This window comes from Elephas maximus, chromosome 3, assembly GCF_024166365.1.
Source record: "Elephas maximus indicus isolate mEleMax1 chromosome 3, mEleMax1 primary haplotype, whole genome shotgun sequence".
NCBI lineage: Eukaryota > Metazoa > Chordata > Mammalia > Proboscidea > Elephantidae > Elephas > Elephas maximus.
The window spans coordinates 350,197-374,245 of record NC_064821.1 but is presented as its reverse complement, the minus strand read 5'-3'; the positions used below and the strand labels follow the sequence as shown (position 1 = coordinate 374,245).

General features: G+C 58.9%; 2 protein-coding genes across 3 annotated transcripts; one reads left to right on the top strand and one right to left on the bottom strand.

Moving 5' to 3' along the window:
* Positions 1 to 621: 621 nt before the first annotated feature.
* On the bottom strand, positions 622 to 3,844 carry FGF22 (fibroblast growth factor 22). The gene is made up of 3 exons (XM_049876059.1): positions 3,551 to 3,844; positions 1,099 to 1,202; positions 622 to 1,009 (listed from the first exon to the last, which is right to left on the bottom strand). Exons 1-3 carry the CDS (start codon positions 3,762 to 3,764, stop codon positions 815 to 817), a joined length of 513 nt encoding a protein of 170 aa, XP_049732016.1. The 5' UTR covers positions 3,765 to 3,844; the 3' UTR covers positions 622 to 814.
* A 4,805-nt stretch (positions 3,845 to 8,649) lies between these two features.
* POLRMT (RNA polymerase mitochondrial) lies at positions 8,650 to 23,490 on the top strand. Of its 2 annotated transcripts, none has more exons than XM_049876056.1 (21): positions 8,650 to 8,753; positions 9,321 to 9,425; positions 10,844 to 11,457; positions 13,643 to 13,773; positions 14,377 to 14,563; positions 16,127 to 16,276; positions 16,720 to 16,884; positions 17,544 to 17,714; positions 18,005 to 18,247; positions 18,634 to 19,389; positions 19,887 to 20,009; positions 20,207 to 20,329; positions 20,490 to 20,669; positions 20,859 to 20,945; positions 21,106 to 21,219; positions 21,311 to 21,363; positions 21,707 to 21,805; positions 22,653 to 22,725; positions 22,928 to 23,019; positions 23,110 to 23,180; positions 23,291 to 23,490. In XM_049876056.1, exons 1-21 carry the CDS (start codon positions 8,666 to 8,668, stop codon positions 23,338 to 23,340), a joined length of 3,675 nt encoding a protein of 1,224 aa, XP_049732013.1. In that variant the 5' UTR covers positions 8,650 to 8,665; the 3' UTR covers positions 23,341 to 23,490. The 2 variants fall into 2 exon arrangements, with proteins under 2 accessions (XP_049732013.1, XP_049732012.1); XM_049876055.1 differs by having other exon boundaries at positions 18,598 to 19,389.
* Positions 23,491 to 24,049: the final 559 nt, after the last annotated feature.

The following is a 24,049-nucleotide window of genomic DNA, read 5'->3' as shown; positions in this document are numbered from 1 at the left end:
TCAGAAGTCCAGAATGGGTCTCAGGGAGCTGAAATCTGGGTGTCAGCTAGTTCCTTCCAAAGGCCCTAGGGGAGAATTATCTCCCGCCTTTTCCAGCTTATAGATCCCCTGCGTTCCTTGGCCTGTGGCCCCTTCCTGTGCCTTCAGAGCCAGCAGAGAACATCTTCCAGTCTCTCTATTTCCATCCTCACATCTCCTCCTCTGACTCTGACCCTCCTGCCCCCCTCAGATGAGGACCCTGTGAGCACATGGGCCACCCGGGTGATCCAGGACCCTTCACTTAATCTACCTGCTAAATTCCCTTAGCCATGTCAGGTACTATAGTCACAGGTCCTGGGGATCAGGACAGGGACATCTTTGGGGGGCGTTATCCTGCCACCCACATAGTTTGTCCCTCTGTTGGCCCTGGCCCTGCCTGTTTTGCCTGTGGCCGCTTTTCCAGTCTCATCTGCAGCCCGCCACACCCACACACTCTACCCAGCCTCCCCCCTCCTCACTGCCCTTTTCAAATGCTATGTGTCCCCACACCAGAGCTGTGCCTGGCTGTGCCCAGCCCAAGTGCCCCTCCTCACCCAGGTCACCTCCCCCCAGCAGCTGCCCCGCTGCCCAGCGGCCTTGCAGGGCCCTTCCTCACCCCCACTCCTCTCAGACTGGGGCTCCTGGGGGCTCAGCCCCAGTGCCCAGTATACAGCAAGCACTCATTTTGCGCTTATGGAGTGCTCTCTGCCCAGCTCAGGCGACACCCGGAGTCTCCGGCCAGCCCTCTATTCCCCAGTCGGTCAACGGGCCTCTGGCGGCCTCTTGGACACCGGCCTCAAGACACCAGCACCGGCAAAAAGTGGGTGGACAGGTGGTGGCGTCGTGTCCGGGAGCCTCGCCGGGGGGCCCCGCGCCGGTCCAGCGCCAGGAACATGGGCCGGCCGCGGTGGTGCCAGCGCAGGGCCGCGTACGTGTTGTAGCCATTCTCCTCAATGCGTTCCTGGAACCCGCAGTCGCCGGTGTAGACCCGCTGCGGGGGCGGGGCGGGCGCGTGAGGCCGGCGACACCCGCTGTCCCCGGGTCCCCCCCGCTGCCCCCTTCCCCCCGCCCAGCACTCACCGACCCGTAGAGCCGGCCTCGGCGGTTCATGGCCACGTAGAAGCCTGCGTAGACGGCCTTGATGACCACGACGCCCACGCGGACGGAGCGAATCTCCAAGACGCCTGGGGTGGGGCGGGGAGGGGGAGCTCCTGAGGCCGGGTGCCCTTCTAGAGGGGTGGGGGCTCTGGAGGACAGGGCGCCCCCTCTTGCCATTCACCTGTTCACTAGCTTGCTCACTCATTCACTCGCCCACTCCTTCATTCATTCTTCACTCATTCACTCTCTCCATTCATTCAGGTAACACCTATCAAACACCTGCTGGGTGGAGGACCCACGAGGGACAATGACAGACCCATCAGGGAGCTTCCCCAAGGCCTGACTAGGTTGCTGTGGGGGGAGACATCAGGGGGACCATCCTGGGCATGTTCTGTGGACTGCAAGAGAGGCCCCTGGCAGGTCAGTGAAGTCTGTGCAATTTGCCCCACGTGGGTGCAGCATCTGAACCAGGGAGCTGGGACCCACCTCCATAATTATGCTCTAGCTGTTTCCTTCCCACTTACCCTCCCCATCCCCCCAGAAGGCTGAGGGCAGGCTGGACCTGATGGAGCTGTGGGGAGAAGCGAAGGCACATTCTGGGGCTCGGTCTAGGGGCTCCCACTGCTCAGCGACCCCTCTCCTGACTCTGGAAGTTCCTCTTGAGGTCTAGCCAAAGTCTGTCCCCTCAGACACTCCCCTCAGATCCAAGTATTGGCCTGTGCACCCCCAGCCCATGAAGGGCATCTGACAGACCTGGGGTCGCATCCCTGAACCTCCCTACATGGCAGCTGTAGGGATTTTCCAAGATGTGAATTAGATCCTGCTTCTCCCCTGATCAAAACCCTGCTGTGGCTCCCCAGTGCCCTGGGATAAAGTGGACAGGACGCCTCTCGGCCCCTGTGGTCTGGCTGCTCATCAGCCACCATGCCCATCCTCCGTCCTCCTGTTTCTCAGATATGCCCGGCTCTTCCCCACCCCAGGGCCTTTGAACCTGCCCTTTCTTCTGCCAGGTACCCAGCTCCTCTATGCACGGCTGGCTGCTTCTCACAACACAAAACTGAAGGCGCCTTTGGGGCCTTCCAGCCCCACCTACATAGCCTTGTTTTCATTTTCTTTGGACCTTGTGGCCCGCTCTGAAATTATCATATTACTTGTTTACTTGTTTAGCTACATTTCACCTCACCCTGGGAGCCCCATGAGGGCAGGTTATCTCAGTAACCTTTTTGTCCCCTGTGCTCAGTACAGGACATAGGAGGCACCCAATTAATAACCACAGAATGAATGAGGGACAGAAGAGCCCCAGGGTCCGCCCACACGGAGCTGTCAATCACCTGTCACTCCCATTGCTGCCCACAATAGGGAAGCCAGGCCCAAGGGAGGTGGCCACTGTCCCAGGTCACCCAGCCGGGCCAGGCCTCGCCCCAAGCCCGAGGCCACCTGGCCATGCCCACCACTGACCAACCGGCCCAGCCAGTCCCTGTCATCTGCCCTTGTCGCCTGCAGCCTAATGAGGGCCTTGGGAGCCCCAGATGAAAGCAGCTGGGAAGGGCAGGGGTCATTATCTGCCGTAATGGTGGTGATTCAGGGGGCGATTAGCTTGGCCCTCTCCGCAGCTACCCCGGCCCTGGCCCTCAAAGCTGAGGGGAAACTGAGGCTGGCCCATGAGGTCACTGAGTGTCCTGGGCTCCAGTTATCCCCAACTTCCTCCTCCTTGCATCAACCTCCTCTTTCAATGTACATTCCACAAATATTCATTGAGTGCCTACTCTTTGTCAGGCAAGCCGCTGGGTACACGCCTGTTGGCAGTGATGGCGGCTCCAACTGGACGTGCTTCCACCACCACGCTTCCAGTGTGACCCTGAGCAGACCGCTCGCCCCCCCGGCACCTTGATTTTTCCCGTCTGCCAAATGGGGTGTCTGGGAAGAAACACAGGGGTCCCCAGTCAGGCAGGTCCTGACTTCGATTTTGCTGCATCCAGGAGTCCAGAGTTCAAATCTCAGCTCTGCTCCACCTCATTATGTGACAGGCCTGCAACAGTCTCTCCTGGAGCCTCAGTTTCCCCCTGTAAATGGGTGCAGTGTCCCCAATCTCAGAACCATTCCGCAAAGACTCTTCTTTGCAGCTGAGTCTGACCTGGAGCTGGACACTTGCTCTGCCTGCATCCTTCTCCTTAGGGTCCAATTGTCCCACCACGAGGGCTGCTCCCATATTACAGTGGAGGAAACTGAGGCTCCAGACGGAAAATTAATCGGCCAAGGCCATACAGACAGAAGAGCCTTAGGGACTCTCCCTCCGCGAAGCCCGGCTCATCCTTGTTATTACTGATGCCGCTGTTGCTGTTGTCTTCAGCAGCCTCTCTGGGGCTTCCCCACCCCCATCCAAGCCCGCCATCCTGGGCCGCCGCCTCCGGGAAGCCCTCCGGGGCGCACTCACTGTCGGGGCTGTGGCGCCAGGGGGTGCCCTGCACTCGGCCACCGGGATCCACTCGCAGGAAGAAGTGGGTGGAGGAGAAGAGGCGCCGCCAGCGCACGTCGCCCTCCAGGTGCGGATAGCTGCGCGGCCTCCGCGGCCCGCTGGGGGTCCCCGCGCCGCCGGGCGCCCGCGCCAGCAGCAGCCACGCCAGGCCCAGCCACAGGCGGCTGCGCATGGCCCCTTGCCCGCCGCGCTCCTCTGCCTCGCCCCGCTAGCCGCCCACCCTTGGCTCCCGGCGGGAGTCCGCGGCCCTGCCATTGCGCGGCCGGGGGCGGACCGCCGGACCCCGCGGCCCGACGCGAGCTAATGAGCGCGCCCCGGAGGCGGGACCAAGGGCCCGAGGAGGCGGGGCCAGGGTGGCGACCAATGGCCCGTCGGGGGCGGGGCCCACGTTCGGGGCGGGGCCAGGGTGGCGGGGCTGTGGCCCCGGAGCTGGCCAATGGCGCGTCGGGGGCGGGGCCCACATTCGGGGCGGGGCCCGTTCGGAAAAACGCGCTCTGGCCCCCGAGCGTGTGTTTGTCCTGCGGGACGGAGAGGGCAGTGAGTGTCCGCGAGTCACGCGATTGGCTCGGAGCTGGGGCTGCGGGGGCTGCGGGGGCGTGAGCGTGGCAGAGGCGGGGCCAGAGACACGGAGAGAGACACAGACACAGAGAGGGAGAAACAGAGAGAGACACAGAGACGGAGACACATACTGAGAGACAGAGATACAGAGACAGGGAGACACATACTGAGAGACAGAGATACGGAGACAGGGAGACATAGACAGGGAGACATACTGAGAGACAGAGATACGGAGACAGGGAGACACATACTGAGAGACAGAGATACGGAGACAGAGATACAGAGACAGGGAGACACATACTGAGAGACAGAGATACAGAGTCAGGGAGACATACTGAGAGACAGAGATACAGAGACGGGGAGACAGAGACAGGGAGACAGAGACAGGGAGACATAGACAGGGAGACATACTGAGAGGGAGACAGAGAGACAGAGATGGGGAGACACATACTGAAAGACAGGGAGACACATACTGAGAGAGATACAGAGACAGGGAGACACATACTGAGAGAGATACAAAGACAGGGAGACAGAAAGAGAGACAGACACACAGAGATACCAAGATACAGACAAGAGAGACAGGGAGACAGACAGAGACAGAGAGAGACACAGGGATGCAGAGTTACCAACAGAGAGAGAGAACAAGACAGAGACACAGAGAAGGACATGCTCAGAGGCCCGAGACTGAGCCCAAGCTGCTACTGTGCTGGGGTTGGGGGTGGGCATGTGGACAGATGTTGGGGCAGCTGGATGGGGTGTGAGTGGACATGTCGATGGGCCAATGCCGGCTGACAGCAACGCGGTGATGACCGGCACCAGCCCTGCATCTGCAGCTGCTCTACAGCCCAGGAGGGGGCAGCCCTTTGCACCCACAGCTCTTCATCGTTTGCAGCTGCACCCCAAGTCCTGTAGGAACCACCAGACAAGGCTTCGGCCCAGCGCTCACCCCAACCTGCCCCTCTCCTACTCTGGGGGTCTGCTCCCCAAGGGTGAGCCCAGCAAGGGCTTCAGAGCCTTGGCTGAGAGGTGTCATTGACGGATGGGGAAACTGAGGCCCAAGAAGGGTAGCGACCCCACGACCTCACACATCATTGCTCTGATCCCTGTCCCTCTGCTCCCAGCTGCCCCATCCTGGGCCCTAGGCAACGTTTTAAATAGCATCAGGGTGAAGACACAGACCTCCCGGGAGTGTAACCGGTCTGCCCTGATGCCAAGATGCCTTCCTGGTGGCTCAGGGGTTTCCCCGATGCCCTCCTCCCACACAGCAGGTCACATAGGGGTGTGGTAGATGCCCAATGATCAGGACCCCAAGGCTGAGATGGGGACACCCCTGCAGATGTGGGGCATCTGTGTGCCCCAGGCCCAGCCCTCTTCCCTGCTCTTGGAGCTGTGACACCAGTACCTGGGGGCCCCTGCACAGTCAGGTCACCTGCCCAAGCCTCACTGCCTCCCCAGTGGAATGGGCTGGAAATGGGGTGGCCGGAGGATAAAATAATCCATGTCACATGCGGAGTGCCACGTGCAACAGCTGCTGAGGAAATCTCCATCCCTCTACATTCCTCGCTTCCTGAACCCTCTGCCAGAAGGATCATCTAGGGCGCCTTGTTCAAAATGAGCTTCTTGGATCAAGTAGATGCATGAGACTATGTGGGCAGCTCCTGTCTGGAGACGAGATGAAAAGGAAGAGGGTGGCAGGCGCTGGTTGAATGGACGGGAAATATAGGGTGGAGAGGCGTGTGCTATCTCAGTGGGAGAGCAGCTGGGAGTACATAGCAAGGTGTACTGCTGTGAGAGACTGGCTTGATTTGTAAACTTTCACTTAAAGCACAATAAACAATTTAAAAAAAAAGGTTAAAATGGCAAAACTTTTGTTATATATATTTTGCTGTCGTTAAGTTCCGTTGAGTCGGTTCCAGCCCACAGCAATCCTATGCACAACAGAATGAAACGCTGCCCGGTCCCGCGCCATTCTCACAATGGTTGTTATGTTTCAGCCCATTGTTGCAGCCACGGCGTCGACCCATCTCGTTGAAGGTCTTCCTCTATCAGTCATGATGCCCTTCTCCAGGGATTGGTCCCTCCTGACACCATGTCCAAAATATGTGAGGCAAAGTCTCACCGTCCTTGTCTCTAAGGAGCATTCTGGCTGTGCTTCTTCCAAGACAGATTTTCTTGGACAGATTTTGTTCTTCTGGAAGTCCTTGGTATATTCAATTTTTTCACCACAATTCAAATAAAAAAAATTCAAAGGCATCAACTATTCTTCGGTCTTCCTTATCGTCCAGCTTTAACACGCACATGAGGTGATTGAAAATACCACGGCTTGGGTCAGGTGCACCTGAGTCCTCCAAGTGACGTCTTTGCTTTTCAATACTTGAAAGAGGTCTTTTGCAGCAGATTTGCCCAGTGAGGTGTGTTGTTTGATTTCTTGACTGCAGCTTCCACGGGTGTTCATTAGCAGCCATAACACTTAACCACCAAACCACCAGGATTTCCCATGTTCACTATGGATCCAAGTAAAATGAAATCCTTGACAATTTCAATTTTTCCCCCATTTATCATGATGTGGTTTATTGGTCCAGTTGTGAGGACTTTTGTTTTCTTTATCTTGAGGTGTAATCCATACTGAAGGCTGTAGTCGTTGATCTTCATCAGTAAGTGCTTCAAGTCCTCTTCACTTTCAGCAAGCAAGGTGGTGTCCTCTGCATAACGCAGGTTGTTAATGAGTCTTCCTCCAATCCTGATGCTACGTTCTTCATATAGTCCAGCTTCTCAAATTATTTGCTGAACATATATATATATATATATATTTTTTTACCAAAAGAGAGAGAACAACGTGATTGAATTGCAGCTCAGTATGGCAGTCAAGGAGCTGAAGCAGGCGTTAAAGACAGCTGAGTGCCTGAGGCCCCAGCGTCAGCTCATCAGGACGTTTGAACTGAGAGTTACTTCCTCACCGCTGGGATTCAGGGACCTGGCTCTAGGGAAATAATGGTCGAGGGGTGGGGGGTGTCCCGTCGCATAGTGTAGATGAGGAAACTGTGGCTTAAGGAAAGGTGAGAGAATTCAGAAGTCACGACCTCTAGCCCCGGTTCTTGGCTCTGCCAGGCTGCAGGGGGGCAACAGGGTGTCTTTAGGTCTTGGGAGACCGGGTGAGGCTGAATCAGCCCCCCAGGGCCAGTAGGGCAGCCCCATGTCCCAGTCAGGTCTGAGGTTATGGCCCCCCAGGGCACCTTGGTGTGGGCTGGGATGGCTGAGGAGGATGCTGCTGTCTGTTGAAAGCATTCCCAGGTGGTGACATCACAGTGCCCAGGCCTGCGGGGGCAGCTGCGTCTGGAATGTCAGTAGGAGCCCAGAACTTCCCTGAGCTCAGGTCCACCCTCCACTGTGGACTAATGGGGAAACCCAGGTCTGGGCATCTGCGGGGAGGTGGCAACCAGAGCCGAGACCCTAAGGTTTGTTGGTCTGGTCTCTGCCCAACCTTCCAGTCTCTGCTCTTTCCCCTCATCCTGACTCTGCTGGAGTTCCTCCAGTTTTCCACACTGTCCTTTCCTGCCTCAGGGCCTTTGCACCTGCTGTCTCCTTTAGCTGGAACACAGTTTCCCCAGATACTCCCACAGCTCCTTCTCATCCTCCAAATGCCAGCTGATTTTGAACCAGGTGCTCCCCTCTCTGGGCTTCGTTTCCCTAACTAAAGGATCGATCGGTGGGCACGCCTTTCAGGTCTGTTTTTAAATGCCAGCCCTTCTACTCCTGAGCTGAAGCCTCTGCTGGTCTGAGATCTGGGATCAACCTGGAGGTCAGGGCTGGGATGCTCCAGGCTCCTGTATTATCTCATTGCTTTAATTGTTATTCCCACTAACCAGAAGAAACACCCAGAAGGTTAATCCACTCTTTCTGTTCCACTGCCCACCCCCTGTCCTTGGAGGTGGAGGTGCTAGTAGGTAAACTGAGGCCAGACGGAGTGGACGTGGGAAACGTCCAGGAAACTCTGGCTTTTGGGCTGAGAGCTGGGCAGATCCGTACCCCTAACGTCCACGCTGTGTGTCTTTGGACAAGTTGGTTGACCCTTCTGAGCCTCAGCTTCTCCACAATAGACTGGAGATAGTAATGGTTCCATTACTCCAAAGTTGTTGTTGGACCAATGAAGTTGGCAGACGGGAATGTCTAAATCTCAGAAAAAAAAAAAAAATTTTTTTTTTAGAACGCTGTCCTAATTGTTCGCTGACTGGCCCTTTAAAAAAAATTCCAGGTTCTTGGGTCTTCCCAGGGCAGGTATCAACCCGTGTTGCCAAGGCAACGGCTCCGCCCACCCCTCGCTGAGACCGGAAGGGAGAGCCAATCAGAGCTTTCCGCCGACTTTGCCCTCGCGCCCCGGGGCTCCGCTGCCTTCTGGGAGTTGTCGTTCAGGTGGCAAGTTTCCGGCGCGGGGCGTGGGACTACAATCCCGGCAGGCACCGCGGCGGCGCAGGCGCAGGCGCAGGCGCAGGGCGGCGGGCCGGGGCCGCGTGTGGCATGTCGGCGCTCAGCTGGGGCCGCGGCGCGGCGGGGCTCGGGCGGGTCCTGGTGCCCGCCGGCCGCCCCGGGCTCGTGGCCGACGCAGGTAACACGGGGGACGCCCCGTGGCCCGGGGGCGCCGGCGCGCCTTCGCCACGCTAGCCCCGCGGCCGTGACCTTTGGCCTCTTGGGACCCCGGGATCCAGCTACCCCCCCCTTCGCCCTTTGTCTAGCGGGGTTCTGGGGGGCCCGCTGACACGCCACCCCGCGCTTCGCTGGCCTGTGCCCGGCCCCGTTTAGGGGTCGGCGGGCCCTTAGAGTCTGACCCCGCCGTTGGCATCAGGGACGCTCCGCTCGCACCCGAAGGCCGGCGGTTGGGACCCCCCGGCGCTCCGCGGGGGAAGGATGTGGGGGTCCGCCTCCCTGGAGGTGGCGCCTCGGAGACACTGCGAGGCAGGTCTTCGTTCTGTAGGGTCGCCCTAAGTCGGAATGGGCTGGGCAGCTACGGGTCTGACCTTTGAACCCTCTGGAAAACCTTTAGCCTTGATCTGAGCGTTTGGGGCCCCCTTCGCCTCTGGCCTCTGGTTTCTGTCCTATCTGAGGCCCCGCTGACAGTGTCCAACCCCGAGATCTCCGTCCACATGAGGACCCAGCCCTCTTGTCTCTCCCGCAGGGGCAGGGGCCCTTGGTGGCATCTGGGGCCGCAGAAGGAGCTCGTCTGCCAGCCCTTGTGAGCGAGACCGCCGGAAGGACTGGGGCCACGCGGAGCTGCTGGAAGGTGAGCCCAGGACTCGGCTTGGGGCTGTGAGCCCCGTCCTCAACCTCAGCGCTGTCAGCCACTCCCCCAGGTCACGCCCACAAGAAGGGGATGGTCTTCTGCTGCGCGGAGAGGAAACTGAGGCTCACACTAAGATAGGGTAGCGGTGGTACCTACCCCTTGGTAGGGGTGTTCCCCGGGGCTACAGAGAACACAGTTGAGAACAGGTGGTTTCACTTGGCACAGTCAGTAAACACCATCCTCAGGCTGTGACAGACGCCTTTGCCCCTTTCTGACCTTCTCTGTGTGCACCCACTTGAGCCCTTTGAATCCCCTCCTCCCCAAAACTGCTGGGTGCACCCACTTTTCAGAGAACAGGGTTGAGCCCAAAGTTGTGGCCACACAGGGCCACCCGTGTCTAAGTCAGAATTTGAACCCTGACCTGACTGACACCCCATCTTAGTTCTCTGGGGTTGGGTGCCAGTGGAATCCAGCCTTCACTCATTCCTGTCTTTGTGACTTGGGAAGTACACCCCACTTCCACATGGTCCCCAGAGCCCTGGTATTTGGGTGCCAGGCCTGTGCTGTGTGCCAGGACCCAGCCGTGAACAAAGTCCTTCTAGTGATGGAGGTGGGTCAAGAGGAAAACATGAGTGAGGTGGTGGCTGTGCTGGGAGAGTGAGCTGTGAAGTGTAGGGGGCTGTTGAGGTTATGAGTAGGTGCTCTCAGCCAGGTCTCAATGGGTTAGAGTGTTCAGGCAGAGGCAACAGCAGGTACAAAGGCCCTTATGGCTAGTGCAAGTGAAGAAGGGAGAGCAGGGAGGAGACGGGCAGGTTGTACAGGGCCCTGTGGGCGAACAGGACTCCAGCTTTAAGGTCCTGGGAGTCCTTAGAGGGCAGCAGGGAGAGCAGGCACGGCGGACACAGGGCTCATGGGTGCCCTCTGGGGGTCACAGAGAGAATATTCCATGGCAGCGATGGCCACTAGGGCCAAGGTCACTATGCTGGTCCAGGGGCCTGGTGGGCTGGGCCAGTTGGGGCCATGGAAGGGGTGAACGGGTGGTTTCTAGATAGGTTTTGAAGGCAGAACTCTGAGGATATGCTGATGGGTTTCATGAAGGTTGGGAGAGGAATTGATGATACCCCTTGGGTTCTTGGCTTGAGCACCTGTGAGAATGGTGCCAATGATAGGGAAGACGCTGGAGTAGCAGGCTGGGGCACTAGGAGCACATTTTGGATGTGAAGGAGTGCTGAGTGGTCGGGGGCGTGTGTGTCTGGGGTCAGGGCAGCAGTCAGAGGAGACAGACATTAGGGAATTGTCAGCAGATACGTGGAATTAAACCTTCGAGACCAGGTGAGATTGGCTGCCTGGTGGAGGCTCCAGGGTGGTTTGAGCTTGAATGCGGGTCCCTGTGACATCCTCATGCTTTGTCCCCACAGTGCTGGAGGCACGGGTGCGGCAGCTGCAGGCTGAGTCTGTGTCAGAGGTGACGGTGAAGAGGGTGGATGTGACTCGGATCCCAGAGGGCAGTGGTGGCAGCTTCCAGTCATCCAGGAAGGCCAAGGCAGGGGCTGCCCCGGAGCTCCGTGGCCGCTGGGCAGAGAAACTGGACAAAGAGAAGTGGATTATGCAGAAGCGCAAGCAGCAGCTGGAGGTGAAGCTGAAGGCCCACATGCAGAAGTTGCCCCGGGAGAGGCAGCTGAGGCCGCTGCGTGTGGAGCCGCGGCTACAGAACGGGCAGCTGGCCGGCTGCCTGCAGCGGTGGGCGCGAGGGAGTCCTGACAGCCCTTGGGAGAAGCAGCTGGCTCAGGCCCTACAGGAGACCCCAAGGAAGCTGAGCCGTGAAGAGGCACAGGCCCTGGCCAATAGGGAGGCCAAGGCACAGCTCTCGGGCCAGCAGCAGAAGCTCCTGGCCTTCTTGAAGTGCTGCCTGCTCACAGACCATGTGCCCCTTGCCCACCACGTGCTAGTCACCCAGCATGGCAATTTCCGGCGGCGGCGGCAGCTCACGCTCGCCATGTACAATACTGTCATGCTTGGCTGGGCCCGCAAGGTGAGCAGTGGCTGGGGGACTGGGCACAGGGAGGAAGATTGCCCTGCAGGGCTGAGGGAAGAGTTGCCTGCTGTCTTCCAGTCATCGGGGGAACACTCAGATCTGACCCTTGTCTTTTTAGCTCTAAAGTTCAAGAGCTTTGTATATGATTGCTTTAATGATACTTTTAGGTTTTTCAGATATAAGTTGCACGTGGCTGTCAAAGGCAAGTTGAAAATGAAAGAAGAAATGCTGCCTCCCATTTTAGTGTGTTTCCTTCTGTTCAGGGTTTCTTAACCTGTCTAGTGCAAGGGGCAATGTTAGCATCTGGGGCAGCCTGCAGACCTCCCCTCAGGATAATGGTTCTAATGTTTTGGACTCCGTTTCCTCTTCTTTTTCTAGTTTCCTGAAGCAGAAGTTTAAGTTACTAGTTTGGGATTCTTTTTTAATGTAGGTGTTTTTAAATTTTTCTCTGAGTACTACTTTAGCGGCATCCTGTAAGTTTTTCTACATTGTATTTTTGTTTTCATTCATTGCAAAGCATTTTCTGTCTCCCCTCGTGTTTCACATTCCTTTCAGAGAGGAAAAAAATCCCCAAAGTCCTCCCACCCCATTGTTCTGCAGGTCTCATTTGAGAAATGCTGTCATTTAAGTGACCACAGTGCTGGCGAGGCTGGTTCTGAGTGGTCACCTGGATGATCTTAGCTGGTTTGCCCATTGTGACAGTTACGAGCCACATAAGGTCATTGGGTTTAAATTAAAATTGAATATTCCATCCCTCGGTCATACCAGCTGTGTTTCAAGCACACGTGGCTGGTGGCGGTGTACTAGACACACAGATATAGAATATCTCCATTGTAGCAGAACGTCCTATTGGATTGCACTCATTTTAGCCATCTAGTGCAGCAGTAACAGGAAAACCACAGGTGGATGGTTTTAACAAAGATAAATTTATCCTCACAGTGTAGGGATCTGGAAGTCCGAATTCAGGCTGCCAGCTCCAGGGGAAGGCTTTCTCTTTCTGTCGGCCCTGGGGGAAGGTCCTCGCCATCAGTCTTCCCCGGCTAAGGAGTTTCTCAGTGCAGGGACCCCAGGTCCAAAGGATGCACTGTTCTCCTGGCTCTTGTTTCTTGGTGGTATGAGGTCCCCATGTCTCTCTGCTCTTTTCTGTCTTTTATATCTCAAAAGAGATTAGTTTAAGATACAACTTTATCTTGTAGATTGAGTCTCTCATTAACATAACTGCCATTAATCCCACCTCATTAATACACTAGAGACAGTGGGTTTGGTTTTTTCATTTAGGCAGGGCTTACAACATGTAGGAAAGCCACATCAGGTGGCAAAATGGTAGACAATCATACAATACTGGGAATCATGGCCTAGCTAAGTTGCTACTCATTTTGGGGGACACAGTTCATTCCCTGACAGCACTGGTCCATAGTGGTACGTCTGTCGTACCTTTTTAAAAGTAATTTCGTTGTCAATAGGAAAATCCTTTTAAAATGTCTTGTAGACTTCTGTAGGGGTGCTGGACCATGGGGTGGGAGGATGTTGGGGAATTTTGTTTTTCACTTTGAAAGGAGGTCTGTAATCAACACTCCTAAACAACCAATAACTTAAAGAAGAAACTGCAAAGGAAATTAAGAAACTACTCTGAAATGAATGAAAACAAACACACAATATGCCAAAACTCACAGGATGCAGCTAAAGCCTTTCTCCGAGATAAATTTATAGCTGTAAATAACCAATTAAAAAAGAAGGTCTCAAATCCCTAACGTAACCTCCAACCTTAGGAAACTAGGAAAAAAAGATCAAACAAAACCCAAAGCAAACAGAAGAAAAGAAATAAGATGAAAAAGAGACTAGAAAAACAATACAGAAAATGAAAAATTGGTTCTTTAAAGAGATTTAAAAAAAAAAAAAGCCGTGAGCTCAGCTAACAATAAAAGTAGTCAATTTTTAGTAGCCTTGAAATTGTTCACATCTGAAACCATAAAAAAAAATTTATATATATTGAGTTATTTTTTATATGTATAGATATAAACTGCCCCCGGGATCCCACCTGCAGCTCTGGCCACGGTGCTGGTCCTTATACCTACATCCATTCAGGTCACCAGTCCTGCTAGCGATCTTTGCTACTGATTCGTTGGCTACAGACCATGGAGGGTCTGGAGGGAGAGACCCTCACCCTGACTTGTCTTCTCAGGGCTCCTTCAAGGAATTGGTCTATGTGTTCTTCATGGTGAAGGATGCTGGCCTCACCCCCGATCTGCTGTCCTACGCAGCTGCTCTCCAGTGCATGGGGCGGCTGGACCAGGATGCCGAAACCATCAAAAGGTAGGTGGGTGTTCGGGCAGCCCCTCCTCCCCCACCCCAGGGCCTGTGCAGGCACTGGGGACGCCACAGGGACAACGCAGGTGCAGGCCTGCCTCCAGGTCTTGCAGCCACATGAGGGGACCTCTCTGGCTGACATGGGGGCTGGGCGTCCCAGAAGGAGACGACTGGGCTAGCATTGCTGTATGCAGCTCCCAGCCTGGGATCTTTTGCTGCTGAGCCTCAACTTTCACTTCTGTGAAATGGGGCTGACAAGGGACTGAGCTCAGACGATGGGTGACAGTTCTGCCCCATAACTGCAACTCTGAACAGAGGAGGAGATGGTGTGGGTCAGGCTGACAGAGAGGTCTGGGGGGCTCCCCAAGGTTCTCTGCGGTGCAGGCCGAGCCAAGCCAGCCTGCGTGGAGCCTGTGCCTGGCAGGTACTGGGAGGAAGGGGCGGTCGTGGGAGGGTGTCATGAGTTGTGACGGGGCAGGTGCAGGCGCGATGGTGGTCCGCGGGTGCCCTCAGGCTGAGCTCAGGTACAGGCTGGGGTCAGGCTGCTCTGGTCCCTTGGGTGGGTGTGCTGCCATGGGTGAACCTCTGCTCACGTATGCTGCCTGCCAGGTGTCTGGAGCAGATGGCCCGGGACCGGCTGCAGCTGCAGAAGCTCTTCTCGGCCGTGCCCATGTCCAAGGATGAGCAGGCTGCACTCCTGACAGCTGTGCGGAAGGTCAAGCCTGCCTTCAGCCCACCGCCACGGCCTGCGCCCCAGGTCAACATTTCGCCGCTGCTCAGGGATGTCTACGCCCAGGTGAGCCTGGGCCCCACCTGGCACTGTGCACAGACCCAGATCTGTCTAAGCTCATATTGCGAGTGCCATCCTGGCCCAGGGTCTCTGCCCCTCCCCACATCTGTGGGTTCTCCCGGGAGCCCAGGCCCTGTCTTCAACTTGCCCAGCTGTTAAACAGGCTCTGAGTCCCTCCCTTTCTGCTCTGTGAAGGGTTAAACATACCAAGGTTTGGGGACCAACCTTGTGGTCAGGTGGAAGGTGCTGGAAGGTTAGAAAAGGCAGTCAGAATCCTATGGGTTAGAGGCTGAGAGCCCCAAGCCAAGAAGGTGGAGCAGCAGGGGTGTGATACATTTTTGTTGGGTTTTATTGAGATGTAATTCACACACCATACCCATTGCTCATTTAGAGTGAACAACTCGGCAGTTTTCAGTGTATTCACAGAGCTGTGCAGCCATCATCTCTGCCTAGTTCTAGAACATTCCATCACCCCACAGGGCACCACCTTCATTAGCAGTCACTCCGCGCTCTCCTCTCGAGCCCCTTACAACCGCCGATCTACTTTCTGTCTCTGTTCTCCTGCCCATTCTGGGTACTTCACATACACGGGATTTTACAACATTTGTCCTTTTGGGTCTGGCTTCTGTCACGGAGCACCGTCCATCCTTGCTGTAACATGGCTTCATGTATCAGGGCTTCATTCCTTCTTGTGGCTGAGTAACGCTCTGTTGTGTCCATCCATCATCCGCAGACAGGCACTGGGTCGTTTCTGCCTTATGCCCCTGTGGTCAGGGATGGATGACCTAGTGAGCAAGGTGAGCATGGTTTACTTGTGCTTACTTCCTAATCTGTTGTTAACTGCAGATTAGGAGGTAAATGCTGGTAAACCCATGTTTACCTTGCTTGCTGGGTCATCTGTCCCTGTCAGAGATTGTAAATTTGAAAAGAGGCTTTGATTCTGTAGGAAGGTGTTGTAGGTTGGGAGAGAGACAGATGCCAGCCACACCGAGAAGCAGAATCTCTGATGTGGTGAAAATGTGAAATTGTTCACTACAGATGATCTGGTAAGCAAGGTAAGCACCGTGCTTACCTTGCCTGTTCGATACCCTGCCGCTGCCTGTGCACAGGGCTGCCGTGAACATGTGTGCTGTTTCCTGGGGACTTTAAGTCTTCAGTCAGTGCCCGGCTTTAGCTTCTATTTTTAACTTGTTTATTTTTGGAGGTCACAAGCTCACCCAATTCCAAGTTTAAAAAGGAAGCAAAGGGCTGGCCTGGCTGTGGATGGCCCCGTGTGCTGTGCAGCCCTGGTGGGTGTGTGCCTTTCCCCAAGGGCTTGAGGCCAAGGGAAATGAATGCCTTTCTCCTTCTCACACCAGAGGTGCTTCTTTGCTCTGCCCCACACCTGCCTTCTCTTCTCCTGATTTCAGCAGTCATGGTGATGGTGCCCAGAGGACTGGTGGAAAGGGGTGTTGTTCTGCTGGTCGGGGGGTTCTGGTGTCGGGAGGGCTGCTCTTCCGAAGCCTCAGACTGACCATGACCCAGGGCAGAGGGGCTGGTCAGGTGCTTACGCCACCCCCACCCCCCCAGGGCAGGCCTGTGTCCTACCCGAAGCTGCACCTGCCCCTGAAGACACTGGAGGACCTCTTCCAGCAGCAGCTGCGCGTGGAGCTGGCCACCACCGTTCAGGTCCAGTCAGTGGACAAGGCCCCGCCACTGACCAGCGAGGTTCTGCATGCGGTGAGGAGTCTGGACCCTTGGCCTGCTGGGATGGGTGGTCCCTTCTCTGGTCTGGGCGGCTGGGGTGGGTGGTCCACGGGGCAGGCTCATGGGGTCCTGGGGCAGGTAGGCCTGCTGTTGTGCCTGTGCTGCCTGCCGCCCGCCCTCTGCCCTCCCCTCTCCCCACACCCACCCCAGGCCCGGACACGCCCATTTGCCTGCTCATGTCAGGGGAGGGGATTACCTGGGACCTGGTTGGGAAAGCTCCCAGACCGTTGCCAAGGGTGCCCTTGAAACCACCCCCTTGGGGGTGGTGCTGGGTGTATCCACAGGGAAACCCAAAGAAGGCTAGATGCCCCCGGGGGCTGGTGGGGAGAGGGTATGCCTGAATTCCCCCTTTGAGCTGCGGTCCCCTCCCCGGGGACAAGCGGGTAAGGTGGTGAAGGGTGTGCTCCATCCCACAGCGGGAGACTCTGAGGAGCCTGCAGGCCCAGTGGGAGGCGGCGCTGTGCCAGGAGCTGCAGGAGATCAAAGCCAACCTGGCGCGCACAGCCCACGGAGGACGCCCCACGCTCTACCCGCACCTGTGCCTGCTGAGTGAGCGGCAGATGGCGCAGATGCTGCTGCAGGTGGGCTGCTGCAGGTGGGCTGCTGCAGGTGGGCTGCTGCAGGTGGGCTGCTGCAGGTGGGCGCTGGGCAGGGGTCAGGGCCTCAGTGGGGGTGGGGGCGGGACCTGTGCGCTAGCTCCCAGGTCACAAGCTGCCTGCCCTCGGTGGAATCCAGAGCCCTGGCGGCACAGTGGTTAAGAGCTTGGATGCTAACCAGAAGGTGGGCAGTTTGAATCCACCAACTGCTCCTTGGAAACCATATGGGGCAGTTCTATTCTGTCTTGTAGGGTCGCTATGAGTCTGAATCAACTGGACGGCAACTGGTTTGCTTTTTTTGGTTCCCTCAAATCTGGCCCTCTGGCACTCAGTAGCTTAATAGGAAAGCCAAGAGATGTCTAATTTAAAAAAAAAAAATTTTTTTTCCAGATTCCCTTTCGTAGATTGCACAGCCCAGTCCTCCTTCCTTTCCTGCCACTTACCCGACTTTGATCCTCTTCCCCTAAACAGTGTGGGAGAGCTGAGGACCACCACCCCACCCTGCCTCTGCTCCTGCCCTATGCCGGTGGCCCAGGGATTGCCCGAATGGGGCGTCCAACCTTCCCTCGGGTGTCGTTCCCAAGTGCCCATCTGCCTCCTGTGGATCCACAGGCAGGGCCCGTCACTTCACGCCCTCTCCCCAGGTGCTGCAGGTACTGCCCCCCCAGGGTGAGTCTCTGATCCACCTGGCGCATGAGCTGGGCATGCGGACCTTCAACCGGTATGTGGTGCAGCGGAAGCAGCGGGAGCACCAGGTGCAGGCGCTGCAGAGGCGCTACTCAGAGTACCTGCGCCTGCTGGCCTGCGACACCCAGGTGGGGGCCAGGAGCTGGGGACGTGGGGGGAAACTGCCCTAGCCCTAGGAAGCCAACACCAAGGCCTTGAGTGGAGGTCGTCTCCCCACCTCCCCTCCCAGCCATGGGTGCATGAATTAGGGTGGGTCCTGGTGTTGGGTTTGCCCCCAGCTCCATGACCCAGGCAGGCTCTCTGGCCCTCCCAGCCTCAGCTTTAGAAAAGGGAGCGAGCCGGCAGAAGGCGGGGTGGGGGCTCCAGCATCGCCACCCCTAGGCCCTGGCCTAGCTGATTGGCTCTTCTGCCTGCACAGGTGGACCCGCCCCGTCTGCCACGCCAGCACTGGGAGATGCTGGGGGGTCCGGGCGGCGAGCCCCCACCCGAGCAGCCGTGGCCTCTGCCGGTGCTGCTGCAGCTGGGGAAGCAGTTGGCGGAGGTGCTGGTGCGGGCTGTGCACATGCCGCGTAACCTGGGCGCACCCGCCGGGAAGGGGGCCGGGACCGAGCCGCTCATCCCGGTGCTCTACCATGTGTACTCCTTCCGCAGCGTCCGCCAGGTGGGGCGAGAGACCATTCCCTCTCCGGCAGGCGGGCTGGGGACAGAGCAGACACGTCCCCCCAGCTGTGCTAGGACAGTCGCCCCTGAAATGTCAGCCGTGGTTGGCGGAGTTGTCTCTAAAGGCCTATTCAAGGGCAGCAATGCTGGTTTCCATTTTCCAGTGGCCCCAGAGTCAGGGCCCCTTTCAGCCAAGTTTAAGAAGTCACTAGTCAACCTGGCAGGGCTCTCCCTCCCCATGTCAGTGATGCCTCCCCACCCTCCCCAGTGCCCCTTGCACCCACCACCGTGCCCGCGACGCCTGTCCCTGATATCCTGCAGTGCCACCCCTGATGGCACCCCTCTCCCCAGATTGGCGTCTTGAAGCCACATCCGGCCTTCTCGCAGCTCCTGGCGGCGGCGGCAGAGCCCACACTGACCTTCGAGGCAGCCGAGGTGCCCATGCTGTGCCCCCCACTGCCCTGGACCTCACCACACTCGGGGGCCTTCCTGCTGAGCCCCGCCAAGCTGATGCGGGCTGTGGAGGGCACTATGCTGCACCAGCAGCGGCTTGAGCACTGCCCGCCCGCCGCGCTGCACGGTGCCTTCGACGCCCTCACCCAGCTGGGCAACTGCGCCTGGCGCGTCAACGGGCGCGTGCTCGACTTGGTGTTAGAGCTATTCCACGCACACGGCTGCACCCGCCTAGGCGTGCCGCCCCCGGCCTCCGATGCACCGTGCCCACCTGCCCGCCGTCCTCCACCCGGCACCCCGCCCGCTCGCCTGGCTGAGCTGCGGCGGGAGGCGGCGCGCTGCCTGAAGGCAGCCCGGGAGCTGCGCAGCCTGCGTGCCGACGCTCTCTACCGTCTCTCGCTGGCCCAGCACCTGCGGCACCACGGTGCCTTCTGGCTGCCCCACAACATGGACTTCCGAGGCCGCACTTACCCCTGCCCACCGCACCTCAGCCACCTGGGCAGTGACCTGGCCCGAGCCCTGCTTGAGTTCGCCCAGGGCTGCCCCCTTGGCCCCCATGGCCTGGACTGGCTCAAGCTCCACCTGGTTAACCTCACCGGCCTCAAGAAGCGCGAGTCGCTGCAGGCACGTCTGGCTTTTGCAGACCAGGTGCTGGACGAGGTCTTGGACTCAGCTGACCGGCCCATGACGGTGGGTGTGGGGAATCGGGGCGGGGAGGGTGGGGGAGGGGGACTCGCCTTTCTTCTCCCTTCTTACTGTCACTGTCTCTCTCTATCTGTCCTGGTTCTGTCTCTGTCTCTGTCTCAGCCTGTCTTTCTGTTTTTCTGTCTCCATGTCTCCCGACCTGTCGCCCACTCTGCTTCCAGCAGCCTTCCCAGTGTTCCCCTTTGGACCCCTCCAGCCTCTCAGACTCTACCAACTGCCAGCTCCTCTCCACTCTCCTGTGCCATCGCCCCCACCCTTCAGCCCCTCCTTTGCACACTCTCCAGAGCAGCCCCCCTTCCAGACCCTTCTCTTCTTCCTGGTCACACACACAGCTGTTCATGCTTCACCCTCCCAGATGTATCCCCCCGACGGGGCAGCTGGCTGGGGTCCCTTCCGCCCCCCACCGTCTCCAAGCTTGGGGGACCCCCCCACAGGGCAGGCCAGGGTCTCCTAGGGCTTCACTTTGCTGCTTCCACCCGCAGGGCCGAAAGTGGTGGATGGAGGCGGACGAGCCTTGGCAGACCCTGGCCTGCTGCATGGAGCTCGCGAGGGCCCTGCGTTCCCCTGACCCCACCAGCTTTGTCTCCCACTTCCCGGTCCACCAGGTGAGCGGTGGCTGCAGGGTTGGGTCAGCTTTAGGGCATTTTGGTTCTGATGGTGTGAGGTCTCAGGAGTCCACATGGCCACAGACAGTGGGGATGGGGAACAGCGCCCTGGGTGGGTGGGTAGGCTGACGCTCCACCCACCCCAGGCCCAGCATGGGGTGGGGGGTTCAGCATTCACCCAGCCCCGCCCCACACAGGATGGCTCCTGTAACGGCCTGCAGCACTATGCCGCCCTGGGCCGAGACAGCGTGGGCGCCGCCTCTGTCAACCTGACACCTTCAGACCTGCCTCAGGATGTATACAGTGGGGTAGCTGCACAGGTGGGCACTGGGGTCCAGATGCTGCAGACCCCCAGAGGGCATGGGGTCCCAGTGTGATGGGGGACGTACCATGGACAACGTGGGGGCACAGCCAGGGGCTGTGGGAAGGGAGGGGTAGAACGGGTGCTCAGCCTCCCCACCTGCCCCTCCCCGTTCCCAGGTGGAGGTGTTCCGCAGGCAGGATGCGGAGCGGGGCGTCCGTGTGGCCCAGGTGCTCGAGGGCTTCGTGAGCCGCAAGGTGGTGAAGCAGACAGTCATGACTGTGGTGTACGGGGTCACCCGCTACGGTGGACGCCTGCAGATTGAGAAGCGCCTCCGCGAGCTGCCTGACTTCCCCCAGGTGGGCATGCCCTGGGTCACGATGGGGACCACGGCCTTCCCGACGCAGAACCAGAGATGTGTGGCCCTAGCAGCGTCCAGGGCCGTGGTTTTCCCATCTGAAGGAATGGGTAGGACGCCTGGCTCTCTCACGGTGGGTGGGCATAGAGGGATGGCCCCCCACCCGTACCCACTGGCACCCCCTCCCCAGGAGTTCGTGTGGGAGGCTTCCCACTACCTGGTGCGGCAAGTCTTCAACAGCCTCCAGGAGATGTTCTCCGCGACCCGAGCCATCCAGGTGGGCCATGCCCCCAGGCTTCCCTGCTCCTCCCAGCCCATCCCCCTCACCTGTGCCCCCAACCTCCCCACCATGCAGCTCGGAAGAGAATTCACTTGGGGGATGCCCCCAGGCCTGCGAAAGGGTGGCTGGCCTGAGCTGTCCCCCCATGTCCCCACAGCACTGGCTGACAGAAAGTGCCCGCCTCATCTCCCACACGGGCTCGGCCGTGGAGTGGGTCACACCCCTGGGCATTCCCATCATCCAGCCCTACCACCGCATCTCCAAGTTCCTGGTATGTGGAGACCCCAACCCCGTACCCCATCCCCAGGCCAGGCGGAGGCCAGGACTCACCGGATCCCACCCCACCCCACCCCCACCCACAGATCAAGGGTGGGATCCAGAGTATGACCTTCAACCACAGCTCCGACAGCAGCCAGTGAGTGGGGCCTGGGCTGAGGGGCACCTGGGCTGGGGGGGGCACCTGGGCTGAGGGGGGCCTGGGCTGGGGGGGCACCTGGCCTGGGGCTCTGGGGGTGTGGACAAGGCTATGGATGGGGGTGCCTGGACTGGGGTCGTGGGGGAGACGTGGAAGGAGCTGGGGGGCATTTGGGCTGAGTCAGACTGGGGCTAGGGCTGTAGTGAGGGGGGACATGGATGGCACTGGGGCTGGGGGGCACTTGGACTGAAGCGTGTACCATGGCTAGGAGCGATGGCCGGGCTTAGGGGGTGTTCCCCCTCCTTGCCTCAGCCTTATTCACCCCCGCCCCCCGGGTCCTCAGGCGGCCCAACACACTGAAGCAGAAGAATGGCTTCCCACCCAACTTCATCCACTCCCTGGATTCCTCCCACATGATGTTAACAGCCCTGCACTGCTACAGGTGGGCCAGGACCCCCCTGGAAACCCTCCCACCCTGGGACCCACCTGCACAGGGGGGAGGGAGACAGACCTCAAGGCAAATACCGGCTAGTGGGCACTGTGTGAGATGAGGAGTGGGTAAGGGCTCGGAGAGAGAGACGAGCACGTGCAAAGGCCCTGGGGTTTCAAGGCCTGATGGGTGGGGTACAGGCTGCAGGTGGGTCCAGGGTAGAGAAGGATGGGGGCTTTTGCTCTGACATGCACCCTTGGTGGGTTCCAGCAGGACAGAATTGTGCTTTGAGAGGGTCCCTCTGGCTCTGTGGGGAAAGCAGCCTTGGCCTGTTGAGAGGGCCCACCCATCCCAGCACATGTAGAGGGTGTACAGTGTGGTGCAGCAGGAAGGGGGGTTCTGGGTGCTTGGGCACTGTTCCCGACACAGGGGTGAGCCCATCCCCTCACAGGTGGCTACGGGAAGAGCAGGGTGTGGCCAGTGTGAATTCTTTGTTAATGGGGGTGATGGCAGCTGGAGCCAGAGCTGGGGTTCAGGAGGCCCTCTGCACTGCTCTTGGCCCCACCTGGGTGGAACAGGACCCCTCCCTCTGACTGAGACCGGGATGTGGGAGAAGAGGCAGGTGCTGGCGGGCAGTGTCAGGTGCCCCCAACAGGGATCTGGGAACCGGGTCATCCTTTGGGGTGGGGGTGGCAGGAGGGAGGAACTGGGGGGTGGGACCTTCCTGGAGGGCTGGAGGGGGATGGCACTCTGGCAAACCCGGGGTTGTCGGGGGAAGTGGTCTACAAGGGTCCATGTGATGGTGGGATGGGCATGAACCCCAAGTCAGCCCCTCTTTACCCTACGCCCTCCACTGCAGGAAGGGCCTGACCTTCGTCTCTGTCCACGACTGCTTCTGGACCCATGCAGCTGATGTCCCTGTCATGAACCAGGTGCCTGTCCCCTCCTCCACCTCCCCAGGGTCAGACCAGTGTCCTCACTGAGATGAGAGAACAGCCCTGTCCTAAGATTGCTGCTGCCCCAATCTGGGGCCTCGTCCCTCCCCCAGCGCCAGTTCCTGCTGAGGAGTGGCTAGGGGAGCGACCTTGCCCCGCCTCCAAACGCAGGCCACCGACTCCCCCCTTGACCTCCCAGGTGTGCCGCGAGCAGTTCGTCAGGCTGCACAGCCAGCCCATCCTACGCGACCTGTCCCGGTTCCTGGTGAAGCGGTTCTGCTCTGCCCCAAGGTGAGGCACCTGCCCTGAGCCCGGGTGTCAGCGCAGCCCGGGACCCCTGCATCGCCACCCAGCCTCACCCCACCCTGCGCTCCCTGTTAGGTCTCAGAATTTGTCCAAGAACGCCCAGACTCGCAAGCTGTTCGAGACACTGCTGGCTTTGCCGGAGACAGGTGGGCCACGCTGGGGGCAGAGTGCACAGGATCTCAGGGCACCTTGCTGGGGGTGGGGCCAGACACCCTGAGGCCCCGCCTCACAGGGCTCCTCTCCGCACCTTCCGCAGGAGACTTCGACCTGGAGCAGGTGAAGCAGTCCACGTACTTCTTCAGCTGACTCCGGCCCTATGGGCGCCTGTCCTCGCGGGCCACAGCCTGCCGTACCATAGTGTAAATAAACCTCGTCACCACCCACGGGAACCTCGCCTGGAGGAGCAGCTCTGGCGACCCGAGCACTCACACCACGCGGCGCCAATGCTCTCGTTTATTGCGCGGAATGGGGGTGTGGGGTTAGTTGGGTGTGGGGGCTGTGGTGGGGTTGCTGTGCCTCGGCTCCAGTCAGTACATTCAACGGGGCGGCGGCGGGGGACCCCAGCCTGGCCCCCACACGGGGGAGCAGCCGAACGGCCCAGCCCTGGTGCCTGTAGGGTGCCGGGCAGCCCATTCGGGGAGTCACGGCGGGGCACGTGGACACGGCCGGGCGGTTATTGCGTGAGGGTGATGGGGCAGCAGGAAGCCGGCGGGCAAATATTGCACTTAAAAAAACCCTCCTCGGACGACGGGCCACCTACGAGGGCGGGAGCAGGCGGGACACCCACGGCCATCTCCTCTCGGCCACGGGCCCCGTCCCCGTCTACGGTGGGGGAGCTGAGGCACCGAGGTGAAGGGAGGCCCCTCCCACGCACACGCGGCCGCCGGGACAAGGGCGATGGGGGTGGGCGCGGGGCGATGAGGGGCCGGACGGGGGGCTGCGGGGACTGTCCGGCCCTACCCGGGCCACCTGGCCAACTAGGCTACCTACGTCTCTATGGCTTGTGGGGCGGGCG